Raw genomic sequence first — 18,974 nt, forward strand, 5'->3', positions numbered from 1 at the left:
AATTAGTTTAAAATGTTTTTAAGGAAACTCGGCAGAGCATCGAGTCGTTGACTAGCAGCGTTCATTCCTCCTGGCCAGCAGGGGGCGACAGCAGACAAAAGTTTGTATCGACTTTACATCAATGCCTCATACTGAGCATGCATGTAGCAACAATGGAGAGAAAAAACTCCCCTTTAACAGTAAAAAGCCTCTAACAGAACCAGAACCTGGATCAGTAGCAGCGGCTGTCTGCCACAACTGACTGGAGGTTAGAAACGACAGAGCAGAGAAACAGAAGAGCTGAACCAGGATTATTTTCTATGTTCATAAAAAGTAAAAAGTTTAAACCAAAACATGTTGAATCTACAGGAGTCGGTCACTGTTGAACTTTGAATGGTGTCAATCCTGAAGGAGAAAGTTAGTTAATGTTGGCTAAAAAACAATACAGCACTGCAAATGTTATAACTGATGAGATGTGAGAAAAGACAAACAGGAAGCTGATGTTTGGAGATAGTAGCATTAGCACACACTGAAACCCTACGAGCTTTGGAGACGTTCCTTCTCTGCAGCTCAATGTTTGCCACAGTCAGCAAAACTTTCATCACTGAACCAATCAGAAGACCCAGAAATACAAATAAACACATCTCTCTGCATAAATGTACCATCACAAACAGTGGCAGGAGGTTCACAGACAGTAGCCCTCCCCCCAAACACACACACTCACACAGATTCATCATAAAGCCAAAGTATTCACTGCAAAAGAAAACCACATCAAAGCCCACAAGGCTTTGATTTATCAGACCGGAACAAAAACGTGATCCATGTTTCATCAAGGCTCTACAGGAACCCCCCCCCACACACACACACACACACATGCACACACACACACACATGCACACAGTGAGCATGCAAGGTTACTGCCTGTTTGAACAGAGAGTTTTTACCTCAGTGAATCTGAGTTTTCATCTCATCTCTTTAACCCAAATGATTCAGAACCCTCAGAGATTCAGGATGTTTCCCTCCTGCTGGTCCGGTTGAGTCGGTTCTATTAGGATCAAACTCCATCATCTGCTCCACCTCCAGCTGCTGTGGTTCTTTTTCTCTTTGCTCTGAGTCAAACCAACCTGTTCCCCTCCTGGCCTGTAGGGGGCGCTGCTCCAAGAACCACTGAAGGCAAATTACATGAAAACCTCTGAAGACACTGAGGCAACTTCCTTCTTCACCAGATAGAAACAAACATGGAGGCGTCAGATTTTAGCGGTTGGAGGATTTCTACTTAGTCTTTGGCTAAAGACTCTGGCTAAAGCTAAAGTCTTTGGCTAAGGATAAATCTGCTAGCGCTAGGCTAGCACGTTTATTTTGGTTGTTTTTACCCAGAATGCCCTGCCCTGTAGTCCACTTTCTGTTTTTGGGGCAGTCTCCAGTCCGCTTGGCGTTCAAACCTGTTTTGGTTCGATGATGTATTCACACCTCTCCGAACCAACGGGACTTTTCTAGGCAGACGGTCTGGAGTTGAGTTATCGCGGACCGAACAGGGCTGGTGTGACTGGTGCTGTCTGAGGCTGAGATTTAAACGAATCAAGGAGTTGATTTCTGATTGAACATTTTCGGTTCAGATACCAAACAATCATGCTATCGTTGCTTCCTGAACAATAAGGCTAAAGAAAAAAATAGGGTTGCAGTCCTTCAGTAGGACTTCATCACTGCATCTCGCTTCTTCCTCCCAAGCTGCAGATAAATTCTTCAAGTCTTTGCTCAAATCACTCCCAACTTCCTCCACTTCTGTGTTACCATCAGCCTTAGCTGTTTACGGTTTGTCTTAGCCACAAGATGGCGCCGGCGTTTGACCTACAGACAAAAACTGACAATCTTCAATTCTGTTTAATTTATGTTATTGTGTGAGAAATACTTATTATTAAAATCCTTTGTGTGTACAGAATGAAAGCACAGCAGTTCATCTTTTTAAATTGTATAAGTGGTTTTTTGTGTCGGAGAGACTTTAGTTGAACTGATTGAAGGTGAACTGAACCGACTGCATCACATAAATATGATGAATTAATTGTTGTAACACTGATCATGGTTTGTTCTGGAGAGTATTTAAAGCTGGATCATGGGACTTTTTATTGAAAAAATATGTTTTTACATATTTGTTGAAGCTGTCACCATGTCGTGACCATATGGAATGAGACATTCATGACAGCAGAGCTGGAAGGGTTTCCCGTTTCTCCTGACCTCCAGGGGTCAAGCTGAGGAATGTCACGGTTACCTGAGTCCAAAGGTAGCAGAGAGAGAGACAGGAGGCAGCACAGTAAGCTAACGCTGAGCTAGCTCGACCGCAGGCCCACTTAAGGAAATCACAGGAGTAGAATCTCAGTTTGGACTTTACCGCCACTGACTTGTGACTTCATTATTATTTAAACTTTTCAACTTGAAAATGGTTGAATTTTTGTCCCATACAAAAAGTATATTTTTCAACATATTTTTTTTGCCATTTCTTGAATCAAATAATGTTAATATTTACTGTGAAAACACTAGTAAATATTAACTAGTGTTAATATTTACACTACGGCCTGCGGTCTTTTAAGGATAAACCAAAACCATCCACAAAGTACGAAGGAAGACCTGCTGGGAACGAGAGCCGCTGAACTCTGCAACAAGTGCCTGGCAGAACAAACGAGCGGACCGCCTCCGCAGCCGAGCCCCGCTGCTCCAAACACAACCGGCCGCTGAAAGACTCGCTCTGAAAATGTTTGTGTTCTGGGGGTTCTGGGTGATTTTTCAGAGCTAAAATAAATAACTTGAGCCAGACTTGGTTAAAAGGTTAAAGAATGTGCAGACGTGGATCCTGTGTTAGTGAGAGACTGCCAGCTCAACGTCAACACTTTCTGAAAAATGGCTTTAATTCTAAAACAGCTGAAAAAGCTGCAGGGTTTTTATCTTAGGATGAAAAATGTGTAAGTGGTTAATGTTTGTTCTGCATTCATTTCATATTTCCTCTCCCAGTTTGCAAAAACAAGTCAAAACACGTCATCAGCTGTTCAAACTGCCTGAAAGTCATTATTACACCAACCAGCTTCAGAGTTTGCAAATTAAACCCAAAGCTGTGAATTTATAGGCTGTAAAAGCAGATCTTTATTGTTTTATTACAAACTCTGAGCATTGACTCAGCTGCTGGTTTCAAATGGATTTGAGACGCTGATGGAGAGGAAATGTCTCTGTTCTCATTTTAAACTGCAGCTAAATTCAGAAACTTCCACAAACTTTATTTAAAATTGTTTGCATTAAGTTCTTTTTAGCTTGTTTAGTTTTGGTTTTGGTTTCTAGTGCAAATATTTTGTTAAACTTGAAAAAAGACAAAACTAACTTACAAGTAACTTTTCATCAAAATATAGGAGCTTGTTTTCAGTCAATAATTCCTTAATATTGATGAAAAAAATAACTGGTTTCACTGGAAGATTATTTCACAGGAAAATGTCTTGTCATAAGTGAAACAATCTGCCAGTGGAACTAGTTCTTTTTTCCATCGATATTAAGAATTTATTTATTTAAAACAAGTCTTGATGAAAAGTTTCTTGTAAGTTAGTTTTGTTTTATTTCAAGTTATTTGTTCTGGAAGGTAGACCAAAAATAGTTGGTAAGATTTTGTTTTTGCAGTGCATTCATTACAACCAATCACTGCTTTTCTCTGACCCTACTCTGACCTTTGACCCCTGCTGGATTTGAGAGGCTTACCTCCAGTCTGCTACCACAGAAGCTGTTAAATCCTTATTTGGTTTGCGTGTTAGCGTTCCAGAATAGCGGCAGCATCATGTCAGACCGATTGTTTGGTTTCTGCTTCCACTCAGAGGAAGAAGCCATTTCTCCAAAAGAAACATAAAATCACTGCAACAGGTTACAGTTTACACCAACACTGTTCACACAGCAAGCACACGTGATTCACGTACTACTCTTAACTTGAAAATATTTTGTTGTAAGTGAAATAATCTGTCAGTGTTACTAGTTTCCATCAATATTAAGGAATTATTGACCTAAAACAAGTTTTAATTTGCTGAAAAGTTCCTTGGAAACTATTTTTGTCTTATTTCAAACATATTTGCACTAAACATATTTTAGTGTAAATATCCAGTTCCAGGTTTAACCATTAGGATATGAGGCTGTAATGTTTTCAACCTTCAAACTGTCTCATACAGATTGATGCATTAGCTGCTGAACATTTTGACACATAAACCTCTCTTGTTATGTCCGATAAATAAATCCCAGCCTGCTTTGTGGTGCGGCGGCCATGTTTTCTGTGATCCACTGATCTGGAACCCGCTGAGGCCTCCAGACATTTTGTTGCTGGAGGAAAAGCTGCGATGCGAGAGGAAAAAACTCAGCTTTCATGTTCAGTTTGTGAAAAGATTTTCCATCTGCAGCTTTAATCTCTGAGGCGTTCCTTTATCTCTTCTGTTTGGCACAGAAACCTGGCTGGCAGCTTCCACTAAACTTATGTCTGTTACTGTAAAACAGACTGAATGTGATTCTGCCATCAGCTCATTTCCTGTTCATAAACTGCTGATCTCAGTTTGTCTGAAACCCAGCTGGGATCAGGAACATCAGGCGTGACTGGAATGTTAGCAGGCTGGGATGTTAGCCTGCTGAGATGTTAGCAGGCTGGGATGTTAGCATGTAGCCTGCAGAAATGTTAGCCTGCTGGGATGTTAGCATGTAGCCTGCTGGAGATGTTGGCATGCTGGGATGGATGGATGGATGGATGGGTTAGCAGAGTTAGCATTGAGCTTCATTTCATGTTTGACATGAATTTTCTCATGATAAAACAGTTTAAAGCTGTAAATCAACCAGCAGCAGAGCAACGTTTTCTGCAGCAGTCATGAACCTCAGTTACCCCACCCCACCTCTTTCTGCCCCCTCACCCCAGCCCCACTCGGTTAGTGGGGGTGGAGCCGGGGCCTCCCAGCAACAGGAGCCCGGCTCCTGGAAAGCTAATAATGACCGAGATTTGTGCAGGCTTACATTCCTTCCCTCCTTTCAGAGCCATTTACTGAGAGCAGAGGGAGGCGGTGGGGGGACAAAACCGAGCTGTGGGGGTAAGAGAGGGTGGGGTGGGTTGGGGGGCTTGTCCTAGTTTTTTAGAAGAAGCAACTTCAGAGATACTAGAGGAGGGAAACCCAGTGAGGCCCCTTCCTCTGAAACGCAGCACATGCCTCCGTTTAGCACGGGTCACTGCAGCTAACCCCCCCATCCAAACACGTTACACAACTGCATGTGTTACCACGGCAACATGCATGTTTTCCTACATATAACTGCCTCTAAATTAGAGCTGTGGATATTTTATGACACAAATCTGGTACATCGGCACAGGTGGAGACAAAGTCTTTATTTTTAAAAAACTTTTCTTTGCTTTTCATTTTTAGAGAATAGCAGCAGATTTTCCACTTTTAACACTTTGGCTCTACCAGGATTCACACATTCCTGTTTTTCTAGAAAATCTCTGAGATCTCAGAAACTTCATTGATAAAACTTTAGGACTTTTGAAACTCAGAAAATGTTGCCTCTGATTTACGCATTCCTTTTTCTCCAAATATCTCCAAGAAAATTTTGAAGTTTTATTGAGTCAATTTCTGAGATTAATTTAAATATTTCTTCTTTTTTTGGTGGAAATTTAATCCTCCATTTTTTTCTGTCTACATTGGCTCTAATGTGCTGTTTTGTTGGAGTTTGTAGTTTTGTCAGTGCTGCTTTTTGATGGTTAAAAGTTAAAAATGAAGACCCTATCTCCCTGGAGACAGGCGTCCAACACGCTGAACTCATGATGTGTCTCCAGAAGCAGCAGCGGTGGGGCGGGTCGCAGTCGCTGCCCCTCCCCAGGTCGCTCCCCCCACTGCGGCTCTCTGATGCAGACAGCTGCTGCTTCATTTCCTCCTCTCTCTGTCTGGACTTTCCCCGTCTCTGTCTCTCTGTCTCTCTGTCTCCGCTCTGTGATTCGTCGCTGCACTCAGGACAGGCTGCAGGCAGCGAGGCCGGGATCCGCCGCTTCGGCTGGAAATTTGGGACGAGGAGGAAGAGGAGATAAATGCATGAAAAGGAAGAGGAGGAGGACGGTCTGAAGAGCAAGCATGCCGGGCGCGTTGGAGCTGCTGCTGCTGTCCCTGCTGGTCCTGTCCACAGGAAGTGATGTCAGGAAGAAGAGAGGACTCTCCCAGAAGGTAAGACAGTAACATCTTGATGAGTGTCACATGATCAGCAGGTGAAAGGTCACCGCACACTGCTGCCTCTGTTCGCTTCACACTTCACCATTTCTCTGCAAAGGTGAAAGGTCAGGCTGACCAAAAAACGACAGAAAGGGTTTTGAGTTGCAGAGATCTGGTTCATCTCAGAGTGAAGACAGGAAATCAGAATCAGGACGAAAAATTCATAAAAGAATTACATTTATTATTTCTTATTTTATTGGAAATATTGCTATTTGTTTCTTACAAACCTTAGAAACCTGTTCATTACCTTTGCCACATATTTTCAGTTGTCTGGACTTTGACTATGCCGTTGTAACACAGTAATAGAGTTTGATCTGAACCATATTTTGGCTGATTTTCTTGCTGGAAGCTGAACTTCCTCTCCAGTCTCAGTTCTTCTGCAGGTTTTCTGCAAAATTCATCTATCTTCCATGTCCCGCAGCATGATGCTGATGCTGCCTGCAGCATGATGCTGTTGCTGCACGCAGCAAGATGCTGATGCTGCACGCAGTGCGATGCTGCAGCATCTGCATCATGCTGCCACCATGATTCACCATGGGAATGATGCTGTTAGTTTTCTGACACAAATAGAGATTTAGATGCACAAAAAAACGTTGTAACTTTTCATCAACATAAAGGAGGTTAATTTAACTAAATAATTCCTTAAAATTGATTAAAAAGTATAAGTTAGATTATTAATGTAGTTAAACAGAAATGCCTGAAGACATTTCAAAGTCAGTGGTCTTAGAGAATCTTTTTCCATGTTTTCTGTTTTTTCTCCTGATTTCTGCAGTTTATGATCAACAGCTTCTCTCTTTAAACTGCATTTAGAATCAGATCTGTATTTTACAAACTAGATGACTTCTGAGTTATTTTATTTCTGTTTTTCTAATAATAATTTACTAAAAATAAGAACAATGTGAGTTTCTATTTGAGTTTTGATGAGTTCAGTGTGTCAGGCTGGAAAAAGCTGCAAGTTTTTGAGTTTCCGTGTGAGTAGCTGAAGAGCAGTGTGTGTGTGTGCATGTGTGTGTGTGTGGATGTGTGTGTGTGTGGATGTGTGTGTGTGGGTGTGTGTGTGTGGATGTGTGTGTGTGGGTGTGTGGGTGTGGGCTTGCGCATGTGTGTGTGCCCTGCTTGTTAGCTCGGCTCATTCTGGCTGATTGATCATCTCTAATAAGCGCTCACTGTAGCGTGCCGCCTTCTCTCTCTGTCTTTCTTCTCCTCTTTTCAACTTTTTATTCCTCAATGTTCTCACTTTCTGACTGGTTTCTGCCCTCGCTGGCCTAGAAAACTGAAAATTTGCCCCTTTGCTCTCTTTTCTGCCCCCACCCTTGGTTTTCTGCTCTCAGCTCTCCGTCTGTCCTGCTGCTTTCAGAACGGACCGGTCCTCATTAAATCTTTAGTGCAGCTGGCGTTTTCTTTATGTTATAATCTATAAATGAGGAAAGTGTCAGTAACTCTAACTCTGAAAAGAAAGAGACAGAAAACTGTAGCAGAAAATTTATTAGGTAACAAAATAAAAGCATTTGTTGCATTTATTTTATTGAGATTATCAGGCAGAAAAGCAGAAGTGTGTTTTATGAATCAGTATTTCTGTTATGTTTTTGTCTCTAGTTTGACCCAGTCAAAAGCAGAACGGTGAAGTGAAGATGATTTCAGTCATGAAAAATAAAATGAGTAGCATGAGAGTAACAAACTAAAATCTGGAGCTCTGAGAATCCAGAGACTAAAAGTTGCTCCCGGTTTCATTTCTGGAAAAATCTTATATTTTTCTCCAAATGTTCAGATTGTTCACAAAGAATCTCAGAGCTGCTAATGAGACAAAATGTTGAGCAGATGACCTTTAGTGACCCTTAGAGAGTCTGAGGCAGGAAAATGGCGGACAGGCCGACAGGAAGCAGAACCTGCCAGCAGCAGGTTCTGCTCCGACTGCCTGCTTTTCCTTTATTTCATGCTGGTTGTTTTTCCGGATAAGAAAAGTTTATGCAGGCAGCCAATCACAGCTGAGCGTCTGCATTAATATCAAACAGATGACAGTAACACGACCAGCAATCTGTCCTGGTTTTATATAAAAATCTGACCAAAGTGGAGATTTGAGAAAACTCCGTGTTTATGTTTGCATGTATTTAGCGGAAAACTAAGATTTATGGTCAAAGATGAATAACAGGCTAATAAATCCACCAACTTGCTTTGACTTGATTCTAATCATCATCATCTTGAGTTTTATTAACTTTATTTTCTAATACAGTATTTAACTTAATTACCTCTCCCCACAAATGAACCTGCGGCGCCATGATGGCAGACATCATCCATCACGATGTCTGCAACAGGATACACAACACAATCCTGATGTGTATCACAACACTGCCCCCTATGGGCTTGGCATGATTAAAACGACCTGCGGGTTCATCTGGATGCAAGCTTTCCTGAAACCAGTCAGGAGTGTGTGATATTTTTTAAACTCTGTGGGCAGGTGAAGAAAATGACCAGGTAGCAGGTGAACTAATCAGAGGCAAAAATCACAAAAAACCCTGAAACTAAGGGAAAAGTCACTGATCCAAGAGAAAGAAATCCAAATGTACGAAGAATAAAACACAAAATAAGACACTAAACACAAAAGAATGAGCTAATAAAACTAAAACCGTAATGGCTACAAATAACTGAATATGTTGAGACTGTTTCTAACATTAATAAATATAAAAATATTTAAAAAAAGAAGACAAAAGAAAAGCACCACCACACATTTCAGGATTACTTAAAGACGTTACAGAGACATTAGTCTCAAGAACGGAGAGCCTGCAAATTAAAGCCCAGTCCAGAAAACTGAAGATAAAGTTTAGTTGTTTTTTTAATTTAACATCAGACCAACCTGCGGCCTGATGTTAAACCTCCTGCAGGCGTAGCGCCACCTGGCTGAGGGACCTGCTGCCAGCGTCGTGGGTTTTCCTGAGCATTCTGACTCCACCTGGTATGAAGACAGAGGACCTGCAGACAGAAACAGAAACAGTTGTGCCTCCCTGTCTTTGTCTGACCAGCTGTGAATCTTTAGCCTTGGGCTAAAAACACAGAGCAGAGAGAACTGCTGGCACCAACAAAGCATCCTGACTCTAACAAATAAATCCTGAATGAGACTTTCCAGGAATCCAGCCTCACTCTGATCTGACTGATAAAACCTGCAGATGAATGGAAACAGACAGATGCTTCAAAGCATGTTTAAAAGTTCCTGATATTTCTAAATATTTTCTCAATCAGGCTTCACAGATTTTTATATTCAAGGAAACCATCTGGCCTGCAGCTTGACAGAGAACTGAGTTATGATGGATGCAGAAGTTGGAGACGTTCCATATGAACTCTCTAAACTTTCTGATTGTTGTCCATGAAATGGTACATGATTGGTTACAGTCCAGTAATAAACTGGAAACATTTAAAAGACTGCAGTTTGTCTGTTTGGAAGTAAAAACGTACAAGAGATGACTGTAGACTGTTGAACTGTTCTCTGCTTTTAGCAAATTAATCAGACTGATAATCTGGATTTTCTCCTTCTGGAAATTTGAAACAAAAGAAAACAGGATTCAGTTCTGTAGTTTTGGTTGTGGCTGCAGTGGGCGGAGCCAACTAAAACATGAACTGCACTAAACCGAAAGCACTAATGATAAATATTAGTATAATAAACAACAGTGGTCCACTGACATTTAGCAGAAGCTAACGGCTCTGTGCCACTAATTCTCTAAAATAACAAAAGCTAAATAATAAAAACATAAAAGTTCTGGATCACTAAGGTCACATTTCTCCATTTGAAACAAAACAGCCTTATTTGTTCATTTTCAAACTTTTTTGATGAAAATAGTTTTTCATATCCGTCCAGAATATTCTTATATAACAAACCCTGGACTGTCTGCCTGTCCACATTTTTAATGACTGTTATATTTAAACTGTGTGTTTTTTTGATCTATCAGTATTTTTGACCCGTTTATCGTAACTCCTTTCTGTTCGGTTTTACTGCTGACCTTTAGCTCTCTGGAAATCTGGTTTCTCTGTAACTGGATGCAAAGGAGCAGAAATTTAAAGCTGCGCTTTTCCTTCTTTAGTGCGAGAAAATCTTTATCTTCTGGTTTAATTTGATTGACTCCGTACTAAACCTTTTTCTTCTTCATTGTTTTTATCCGTTGCTTTTTCAGTTTGATTTATTGTAGGGTGTATTGTGAGATGGATGAATGAATGAATGAATGAATGAATGAATGAATGAATGGATGAATGAATGAATGCAGAAGGATTCCTGCTCTTCCACAAAGGAAGCAGAGACTCTTATCTGTCTGAGATCTCGAGTTGGAATCACAAACGATCTGGAGCCAGTCGGGCTCGGAGGAAAGAGAAAATGACCTGCGGAGATCAAATGTTACAGCAAACATTATGCTGCTGCTTTTAAGAGAGGATAAAAGAAGCTGCAGACGATGAGGGACATGAAAACTGAACAGTCCTGCTGGCGGGGGACGATGAGAGGGCAAGTCGGCAGAACGGAGGGAAAGTAAACACTGAAACATCAGAGAGACGGGAGCCGGATTGTGTGATAAAGCTCCGGATTAAAGCATGGTGGCCCATCTGGCATCCGGCGGCAGGAAAGCCCAGGGAGACACAGGACAGGAATCTTCACAGAGACGTTTAGGTTGGAGGACGGATAGCAAACATGTTTAAAGAATGATGATGTTTCCACAAATCAGATGTTGGATGTGCTGCATGTTGGCAAATAAACACAAACTCCCATAAACAGGAAGGAAACACTTGAGCTTCAGGAAGAAACGGAGAACTGATCGGATGTGAGACAAGCAGAGAGGTCAGAGGTCGTTAAGTTATTAAGCAGTTAGAGCAGATTTTACAGGACTCACTCATTCATCAAACCGCGGTGGTTTCCCAGGGCTTGAAACTGTCAGTGGAGGCTAATTATCAGATACTAACAGATGGTTAGAAGTTATTTTAATATTTTAATTGTTAGTCAAGGAAAACAAACCAAATGTAGCTTATTGATGCTACAGCGGGCAAATGAAATATTAAATAAATCTGATTAAACGTCTAATAGTTAAAAACTGTTTATTTGGTCTTTAGTGTAGAAGAAGCAGAACGCCTTCCTCCGATCCGGATCTTACTGAGACTCCTTCTGGGTTCTGGACCGCCGTTTCTTCACTTCCTGTCTGATGAAACATTTATTTCGACCAGAGACGTTCCTGTTAGCTTCTCTTGAAATCTGAGGTCACTCAGTGTCAGCCGCTGATGGAGACCTGGCTCAGGAAATTTTTCATTTTTAAAAGTGTCACAGTGTGATACAGGAATAATTCAATAAATATGGAATTAATTATAAGGTTAGCCAGTGGCCGGGGCTAACGTAGATCCTAGCTAACACCAGCTAACGTTCTCTGGTAAATTTATTAGAGATATTTCAGACCAAAATAAAGATTTAGAGACTGGAGTTCCTCACCCAGTTTGTGATAAATAAATTAGAACAATTTAAAGAAAAAGAAGCAACCGCAGGTCATAAGTTATTTATTTATTGTAATCTGGCATGTTTTTCCCTCCATATTTAGAAGGTTGTTAAATTAATAAAACCAAACAATCTGATCACAATAATATATCTAATAAAATCCAGATATTTAATAAAGATACTTATAATTCTGTATTTATTCCCAGCTAAAAAAAGTCACATTTTAAAAATATTTCATAAGTTATTTATTTGTTGTAATTTGGCCCATTTCTCTCTCCATAGATAGAAGATTATTAAATTATTAAAAAGATAAACCAATGTGATATCATTTTATCAATTTGTTACATTCTGGATTCATGTTAATGTGCATTTAAAGACAAAACTAAATTAAAAAAAAAAAAAGTCTAAATAAACAGGACTCTGTCTGTCGACCCCGCGGCAGAAGGTCATGACCCCCAGCAGAAGGTCATGACCCCCATGTTGAAGACCTCTGAGGGGTTTTCCTTCAGAACCGAACGCTTCCTGGTTCAGAAACTTCAGAACTTCGTTCCCAAACGATTTCAGCTGTTGTTCGACTTCGTTCAGCATTTCTCGCCTCATGAGTTTGTTGCATAACAGTATGTTTAGTTTCTTACAGCTTGCAGTGGTTCGGGGTTCTGGGATAAACTTTTACCAGCTGTGACTCGGCCACACATGGCTGTGCAGAGGAACCTGAACCTCCTGAAAGGCGCCGGCCCGCTGAGCTGTCAGCTGCCAGGCTGAACCGGAGCTGAACCCACGTTAGAGTCCGTGATGCCGCCGTCGGCGCCAAACCTTTTCATTTCTCTTCGCGGTTTCTCTGGGATGGCAGTTAGTTATCCTGCCTAATAAACGACACACTTTAACGATGGTCTGCAGCCCACAGACTAATTACATAATTACATAAAAAACTAGGATTTCTCTGAGCGAGTTTTTAGGGACTCTCAGTGTCCAAACAAAGGAGGAAAATGATTTTTAATGATTGTTCACATATTTTTAAACAATTTTCCCACCTTACAGCCAAAACCTTTAATTTATTTTTCAGGGATTTTATACCTGAAAAGTGTGGTGTGCATTTGTATTCATCCCCTTTTTTATTGTTTCTCTATCAGCTGAAGTTTCCACCTGTTTCCGATTTTTTAAAACAGCTTCAGCTCAGTTTGGGTGAATGGACAACATCTGTGAACATCAGTTTTAAGCTCTGCTACAGATTCTCAAAAAGATCTAGGTCTGGACTTTGACTAGACCGTTCTTAAATATGAATATGATTTGGTCTAAACTAGCAGGTTTTAGCTTCTCATAAACTGACCGGTTTTCTTGTTCCTGCTGTAGAAAAATCAATTACACAGCATCATAGAAGCATGAAACGTATAATAACAGATTGATTATTTGTTATGCATTAATTTCCTCACCATAATCAGTGGAGACTGACCTGATAGAAACACATTTCTTCTGTTTTAAAGCAGCCACAGTTTCTGAGGTGAATATTTTCAGCAGTAAGAGGCTTGACTCCCTCTAATCCAACGCCTTGTGCTTGGTGCTGCAGTACAAGTCGTCTATTGTTCTGGATTTAACACACATCAATTTTTTAAACCCTGACTTCACTTTTTCTCATGTATTTTTTCAGAAGGTGTCTTTAAATTCATGGAAAAATCTGCAGCATTTTCAAATTTCCATTTTTTCTCCGTTCCATCTTTTCTCCTGTTGCTAAAACAAAAAGAGTAAAAGTTGAAAGTGTTCCTGGTTCCTCACTGGTCTGGTTTAAACTTTATTTCACATTTACAGCCACAAACCTCCAAATGTGCTAAAGTGAGTCTTTGCTTTGGTCCAGGTGTGTAAACAAGTTTACTTTATTTCTCCGCTGCCTTTTGCTGCCCTCTTGTGGTGTAAAGATAAAATGACCAGAGGTCTGAACTGTGGAGCTTTTTATATTTAAATAAAAAATAAAGGAGTTTTGTTTTGTATTCGTCCTCTGTACTCAAAAGTTTTATGTTTTATCTTTATTTTGAAACTTAAAAATAGAAATAAATTGTTGGTTTTAGAAAAATAGTTTTTTTTGTTAAACTGTTTTGTGGCTCTGAATTTGTTTCAGTAGATGGACCGAGAGTCCAAATGGTTGTTTGGGTTGTAAATGTTGCAGATCAGGGACAGTCCGATCCTGTTTGGGTGAACAACCGCACTGTCCCTCCTACACCTGCTCCCTGCCCCACCACCAGGGGGCGCTGACATGCTTCATCCGCCATACCACATCCTCTAAATTAATTTTAATATTTACTTTGAAACAAGTGAAAGAAACTAGAATAAAAGTATAAACACCCACAGACACAAACATATTATATTATGAAGCTAAAACGGTATTTTTATGTTTAATTAACTTTTTTGAGGTTTCCTTCATGTTGGGTTTCCCTGATCACAAACAAACCTGCAGCGCTGCCTTGATTTTTTTGTGCATGTTTGAGAAATCCTTTAATCTCCATGGCAACCATTCAGCTGTGTAAAAACTCCTGGGTGGACCTAGCCCCGTCTTCGAGACGCAGCTCCTCCCCCACTCAGCTCCTTCAGACTAGCCAGCACCAATTAGCAAACAGCTGCTGAGCTCATTATAGGAGCTGCTGCTCAGAGCAACGCTGGTAAAAACGTTAAAGGGTTAAAGAGGAGCCATGTTGGGACGACTTCCTGGAGGCGGAGCTTTCAGAAAGAGCAGGAGTTTCTTAAAGAGACAGAGGCCCAATTTCAAGGCCGTAAGTCATGAAGTCAAATTTCTCTTGTCATATTTGATATATATTACATGTTTTAACTGAAGGTAAAATAGTTACTTAATTATGCTGTAAAATGGTGCATAAAACTGCCTCTTTAAAAATATCCGCTGCAAATACAAAAAATATAAAATCTAAAAATAACACAATTACAATAATTTATTTCTAAATTTAACCAATAGTCAAATATTTATGAAAAGTATACTACCGTTGTGGTGCTGATGTTTTTAAGTGGGCTGTACTGGTACTGAGTTATCAAATAAATTTGTATTTCAGTACATTTATGTTTTAAAAAATAATGGTTTGAGTCAGTTCAGCAGTTTTTCTGTATCAGATTGGTAGCGATTACTAAACTCAGATATCGGTATCAGAAGTGAAAATCGGTGCCGCCCATCAGAAACCGCTACTTCCTCTGACCTAGGGAGGTCAAACCCCGGGGTCAAGGGTCATCATCAAAGACACACACAGCTTCTCAGTCTGTCTGTCTGTCTTTCAGGACTACGAGTACCCGAACCACCCGCAGTCCGCGCAGCACCAGAAGAACGACCGGTGCCCGCCGCCGCCCCAGATGCTGCCGGAGCGGGCCTGCGACGTTCCCGGCTGCCGCTCCGACTCCGAATGCGAGCGCCACAAACGCTGCTGCTACAACGGCTGCATCTACGCCTGCCTGGACTCCGTCCAGCCCCCACCGGGTCAGCATCCTGCAGCTTTCAGCCGGTTCTGATTCACAGTGGCGGGTGATAATCAGCTGTTTGTTTTGAGCAGTTCTGGACTGGCTGGTTCAGCCCAAACCTCGATGGCTGGGAGGAAACGGCTGGCTGCTGGACGGACCGGAGGAGGTTCTGCAAGGTGGGTCCAAACAGGAACACCGCTAACCGCAGTGAAAGCTGGAAAACTGCGTCTGAAACTAACACTCTAACACCTAAACTAACACTCCGTCATGTATTTCAGCTAATAATTTAACTAACAATGTCTTTGCTTTGAGTGAATATATCTGTGGGTCTCATTCACCAGATCTGATTCATTTTTTAAATCACTCTGCATGTATTCTCAAGTAAAAGCTTGTTTTGTGCGTCTGTCCGCCAGCGGAAGCCTGCAGCACCACGGAGGACGGAGACGAGCCTCTTCACTGCCCCACAGGCTACGAGTGCCACGTCATCAACCCCGGGAACCCCGCCGCTGGCGTCCCAAACCGGGGCCAGTGCATCAAACAACGCGCCAACTCCGGTACGACTTTACTGCCCCCTGCTGGCTGGACGGTCGAACTGGACCGTCCAGCCAGCAGGGGGCAGTAGCAGATAACGATATATCGACAAAATAAGCAACATTTTCAACTCAAAAACCAGTTTCAGGAAGCCCTGATCATTCATGGAGCTTCTTTAGAAATGTGGACTGTGGATGCTGACATTAGCATTAAATGCTACATATTTAGCATTGAGATGCTATTGTTAACCTTTCCTGCTCAGTCTTCTGACCGTGGTCGGAGGACACAGGGCAGTTCTTCCTCCAGGGCCGAAGTGAAGTCTACTTCGGGGTTAACTCCTTCATACGCCTTGAACATGAACCACACGGTGGCTGGAAGTTAACTTTTAATAGCGCCAGCTTACAGTTGAAAGTTAACAGACGTTTTTCCTTTAGCCACTGCTCCGGTCGTCGACTACGCTCACCCCCCACATACTGTCTCTTCTTCGCTCCCCCAGCATCCCGGTTCTTCTTGTTTACAGCACGCAGCGCCCCCCTTCGGACCGGAGGACGGCTGCCACGCATCTCGCTCACCTACACTCAACATACACACCACTTACTGAGCTAATCATCTCATACAGTGGAGGCACTTTCCGCAACACTATTTTAGGCTTGAAGCTTCACTGATAGGCTAACTGCTTTTAGCACAACTTGAACACAACGACAGTCTTTTCCAGTCAGATCATTTAGGAGCAGAAATCAAACCGCGGTGCTTCCAGAGAAGCTGCTTCGTTGTCCATCGCTGTTGTTTGCTTGTGTGTCATCAGATTTACGGGTGTACCAGAAACGAGTGAATACAAAGGTTCCGGCCAGAATGTATGAAAAAGATAAAATAAAATAAAATGTGTTAAAGTTCTTAATGTGTTAAAATCTATGTAATTAATTAATCAAAATTAATGCGCTAAATCCTGGCCCTACTTACCAGCTGTTTCTTCTTCACTGATAATAAACATCGTAATTTAAAATGAACATTTCAAAGTAAAAGCATACAAATAAAATCAGATAAAAAGCACATTATGCTTGGTGTTGTGGAGCAAAAAGTTGTTGTTTCTTCTTTTAAATGCATCCAAACTGGAACAACATGGAAAACAAACAACAAGATGAGCTGATGATTGGTTTCCAAAACTGCTGGGAGAAATTTAAAATTCTTGTTTTGAAGGAAAGAACCCCAATATTTCTAATTCTAGTCCAGTACAGGTCATGAATAGAAGACATTTAATACGAGGTTTTGTTTTTGCTGTTTGCCTGCAGATGGACGACGTTTGAGGCACAAATACTTTAAGGACTACAAGGACTACTTGGGTGAGACGACTTAGAGAATTGGAACAAATTCAAGCCGAGAAATGAAGCCGACCTGCAGCTGAATGTTGTTTTTCTGACAGGATCCAGTTCCAACAACGCAGTGGGCTACGACAAGCATAATCACAAGCATCTCGGATGAAGACACGTTGGATTTTATCTTCTTACAGTCAGCATGAAAAAGCTTAGGACCAGGAAATAAAATTACAGTTATTAGTTTGTTTATTGTAGCCATGTTCCTGAGCTTCAAAATGCAGAAACACAAAACAGAGAGAACAAAATACTAAGACCTGTTCATCAGCTGATCAGAGGTTTAGTTTTAAAAATCTCCACATAAATCAGTTGTAATATCTTCTGCTGAAGCGATTAATCAGATTTATTGCAATGAATTTATTATTGAAATAAACGTTAATTGATAATTAACTGGAATAAATAGACTCTAAAAAAGCTGCTTCCTGAGAGAACAACACAGTCAGAGCAGAACTGTACAAAAATATGAACATTTTGCATTAAAGATTAAAAATACTTGCTTTGTCTATAAATCTGTTTTACCCAGAATTCCTCGAGTTGCAGTTTTAGCTTCACCTGGTTCAGATTCGATACAAATATTAGAAGGATGTTTTAGTGATGCATCCTTTGCTACATATGATCAAACGTTTACTGAAGGAATGCTGTTATTGACTTTTAGGTAATAAAATATAGATTTTCTTATTTAAAAAAATAATTTAATTCCTTGCTTATTTTCAGCTCTTAAAGTATTTCTAATATTGTTTAAAATAAGCTTAAGAGGTGAAATGAGAAATCTGCTGATTGCGACTCGATTAATCAAGTGAAACAATTCCAAGAATAAAAAACCTGTGAGCAGCTGATGAACATCCTGTTTAGATTCTGCTTTTTGCAGCTCTTGTTTCAGCTCTGAGATTAAAACCTGTTTATTCCAACCATCACCTCCTCCTGCTGTTAAAACAGGATGTTTGTCGTCAGATGGACTTTAATACGACCTCAGATGCTGACCCGGTCCAGTTTGATCTCCTCCAACCTGAACCGAGACAGATCTGAGGTTTTTTACTCCGCCTGCCTCCTCATCAAGCCGTCTCCTGGCGTCCTGCTATCCAACCAAAGAAATGCTGAAGGTGTTCAGGAAAACAAAGGAGAGGCCCGATGTAGACCAAAGCTGTTCATAAAAAACTTTTTTTGTGTTTTCTCATTTTTCCCCCCCAAAAATCCAAACAAACTGGTCATCAGAGAAAACCAGGACCATGTGGCGCTCGTCCTCGTTCTGCTCAGTTTGTAAATCTGCGAAGCGTTAAACTGACAGCGAGCGAATAAATCCAGCTGCACGGCTGATATTTCTGCTTTACACCCCAAAATGATCTGAGTCAAAATGATTAGCAGAATAAATCCCAGATGAGTTGGAACAGAACAGCTGGGGGTTTATGTCAGTTATTAAAGATTTTTGGGTGTAGTAAATAATAAAATATGAATTAGAAACATGCATGAATAAAAGTTGGCATATATCCATAGTTTTGTTTTAAAAGAAAGTAGGTTGAATTAGTTGCTAGATCAAAACAAGCTGAAGTAATATTTTAACAAACATCTGATCAGTTGTTTACGTTCTAGCAAGGATATTAAAGCTGATATTATTTAGTAAGGTAATAAAACTTCTGACAGTGTTGCTCCGAAATGATGACAGAGCGGAGGGGATTTCCAGTAATAAATCTGAACATTTATTTGCTTTTATTTGCAAACTGAAGCAGCTTTATGCTCTTTTCACATGGTGCTCTGGTTTTTACAGAAGAATAAGCTGAAAACAAATCGAATGTTTCTCTCTGACTGGTGCTGCGTTTTACTTTAATAAACCTTATGACTCAAACTTGTTCCTTTTGTCCTCCTCAAGTTAAAATTAAATCTGTTTTTTCACCTGTTGATTACGTCATTTCTCCTAACAGGGGATCTAAATGTAAATCATATCAT

At 40.7% G+C, this 18,974-nt stretch overlaps 1 protein-coding gene across 1 annotated transcript; it reads left to right on the forward strand.

The window, feature by feature from the left end:
* The first annotated feature begins 5,831 nt into the window (after nucleotides 1–5,831).
* wfdc1 (WAP four-disulfide core domain 1) lies at nucleotides 5,832–18,877 on the forward strand. Its single transcript, XM_028043500.1, has 6 exons — nucleotides 5,832–6,185; nucleotides 14,956–15,151; nucleotides 15,225–15,308; nucleotides 15,546–15,686; nucleotides 16,953–17,003; nucleotides 17,084–18,877. The coding sequence occupies exons 1-6, from the start codon at nucleotides 6,096–6,098 to the stop codon at nucleotides 17,140–17,142; spliced, it is 621 nt and encodes a 206-aa protein (XP_027899301.1). The 5' UTR covers nucleotides 5,832–6,095; the 3' UTR covers nucleotides 17,143–18,877.
* Nucleotides 18,878–18,974: the final 97 nt, after the last annotated feature.

Source organism: Xiphophorus couchianus, chromosome 2 (genome assembly GCF_001444195.1).
Source record: "Xiphophorus couchianus chromosome 2, X_couchianus-1.0, whole genome shotgun sequence".
NCBI lineage: Eukaryota > Metazoa > Chordata > Actinopteri > Cyprinodontiformes > Poeciliidae > Xiphophorus > Xiphophorus couchianus.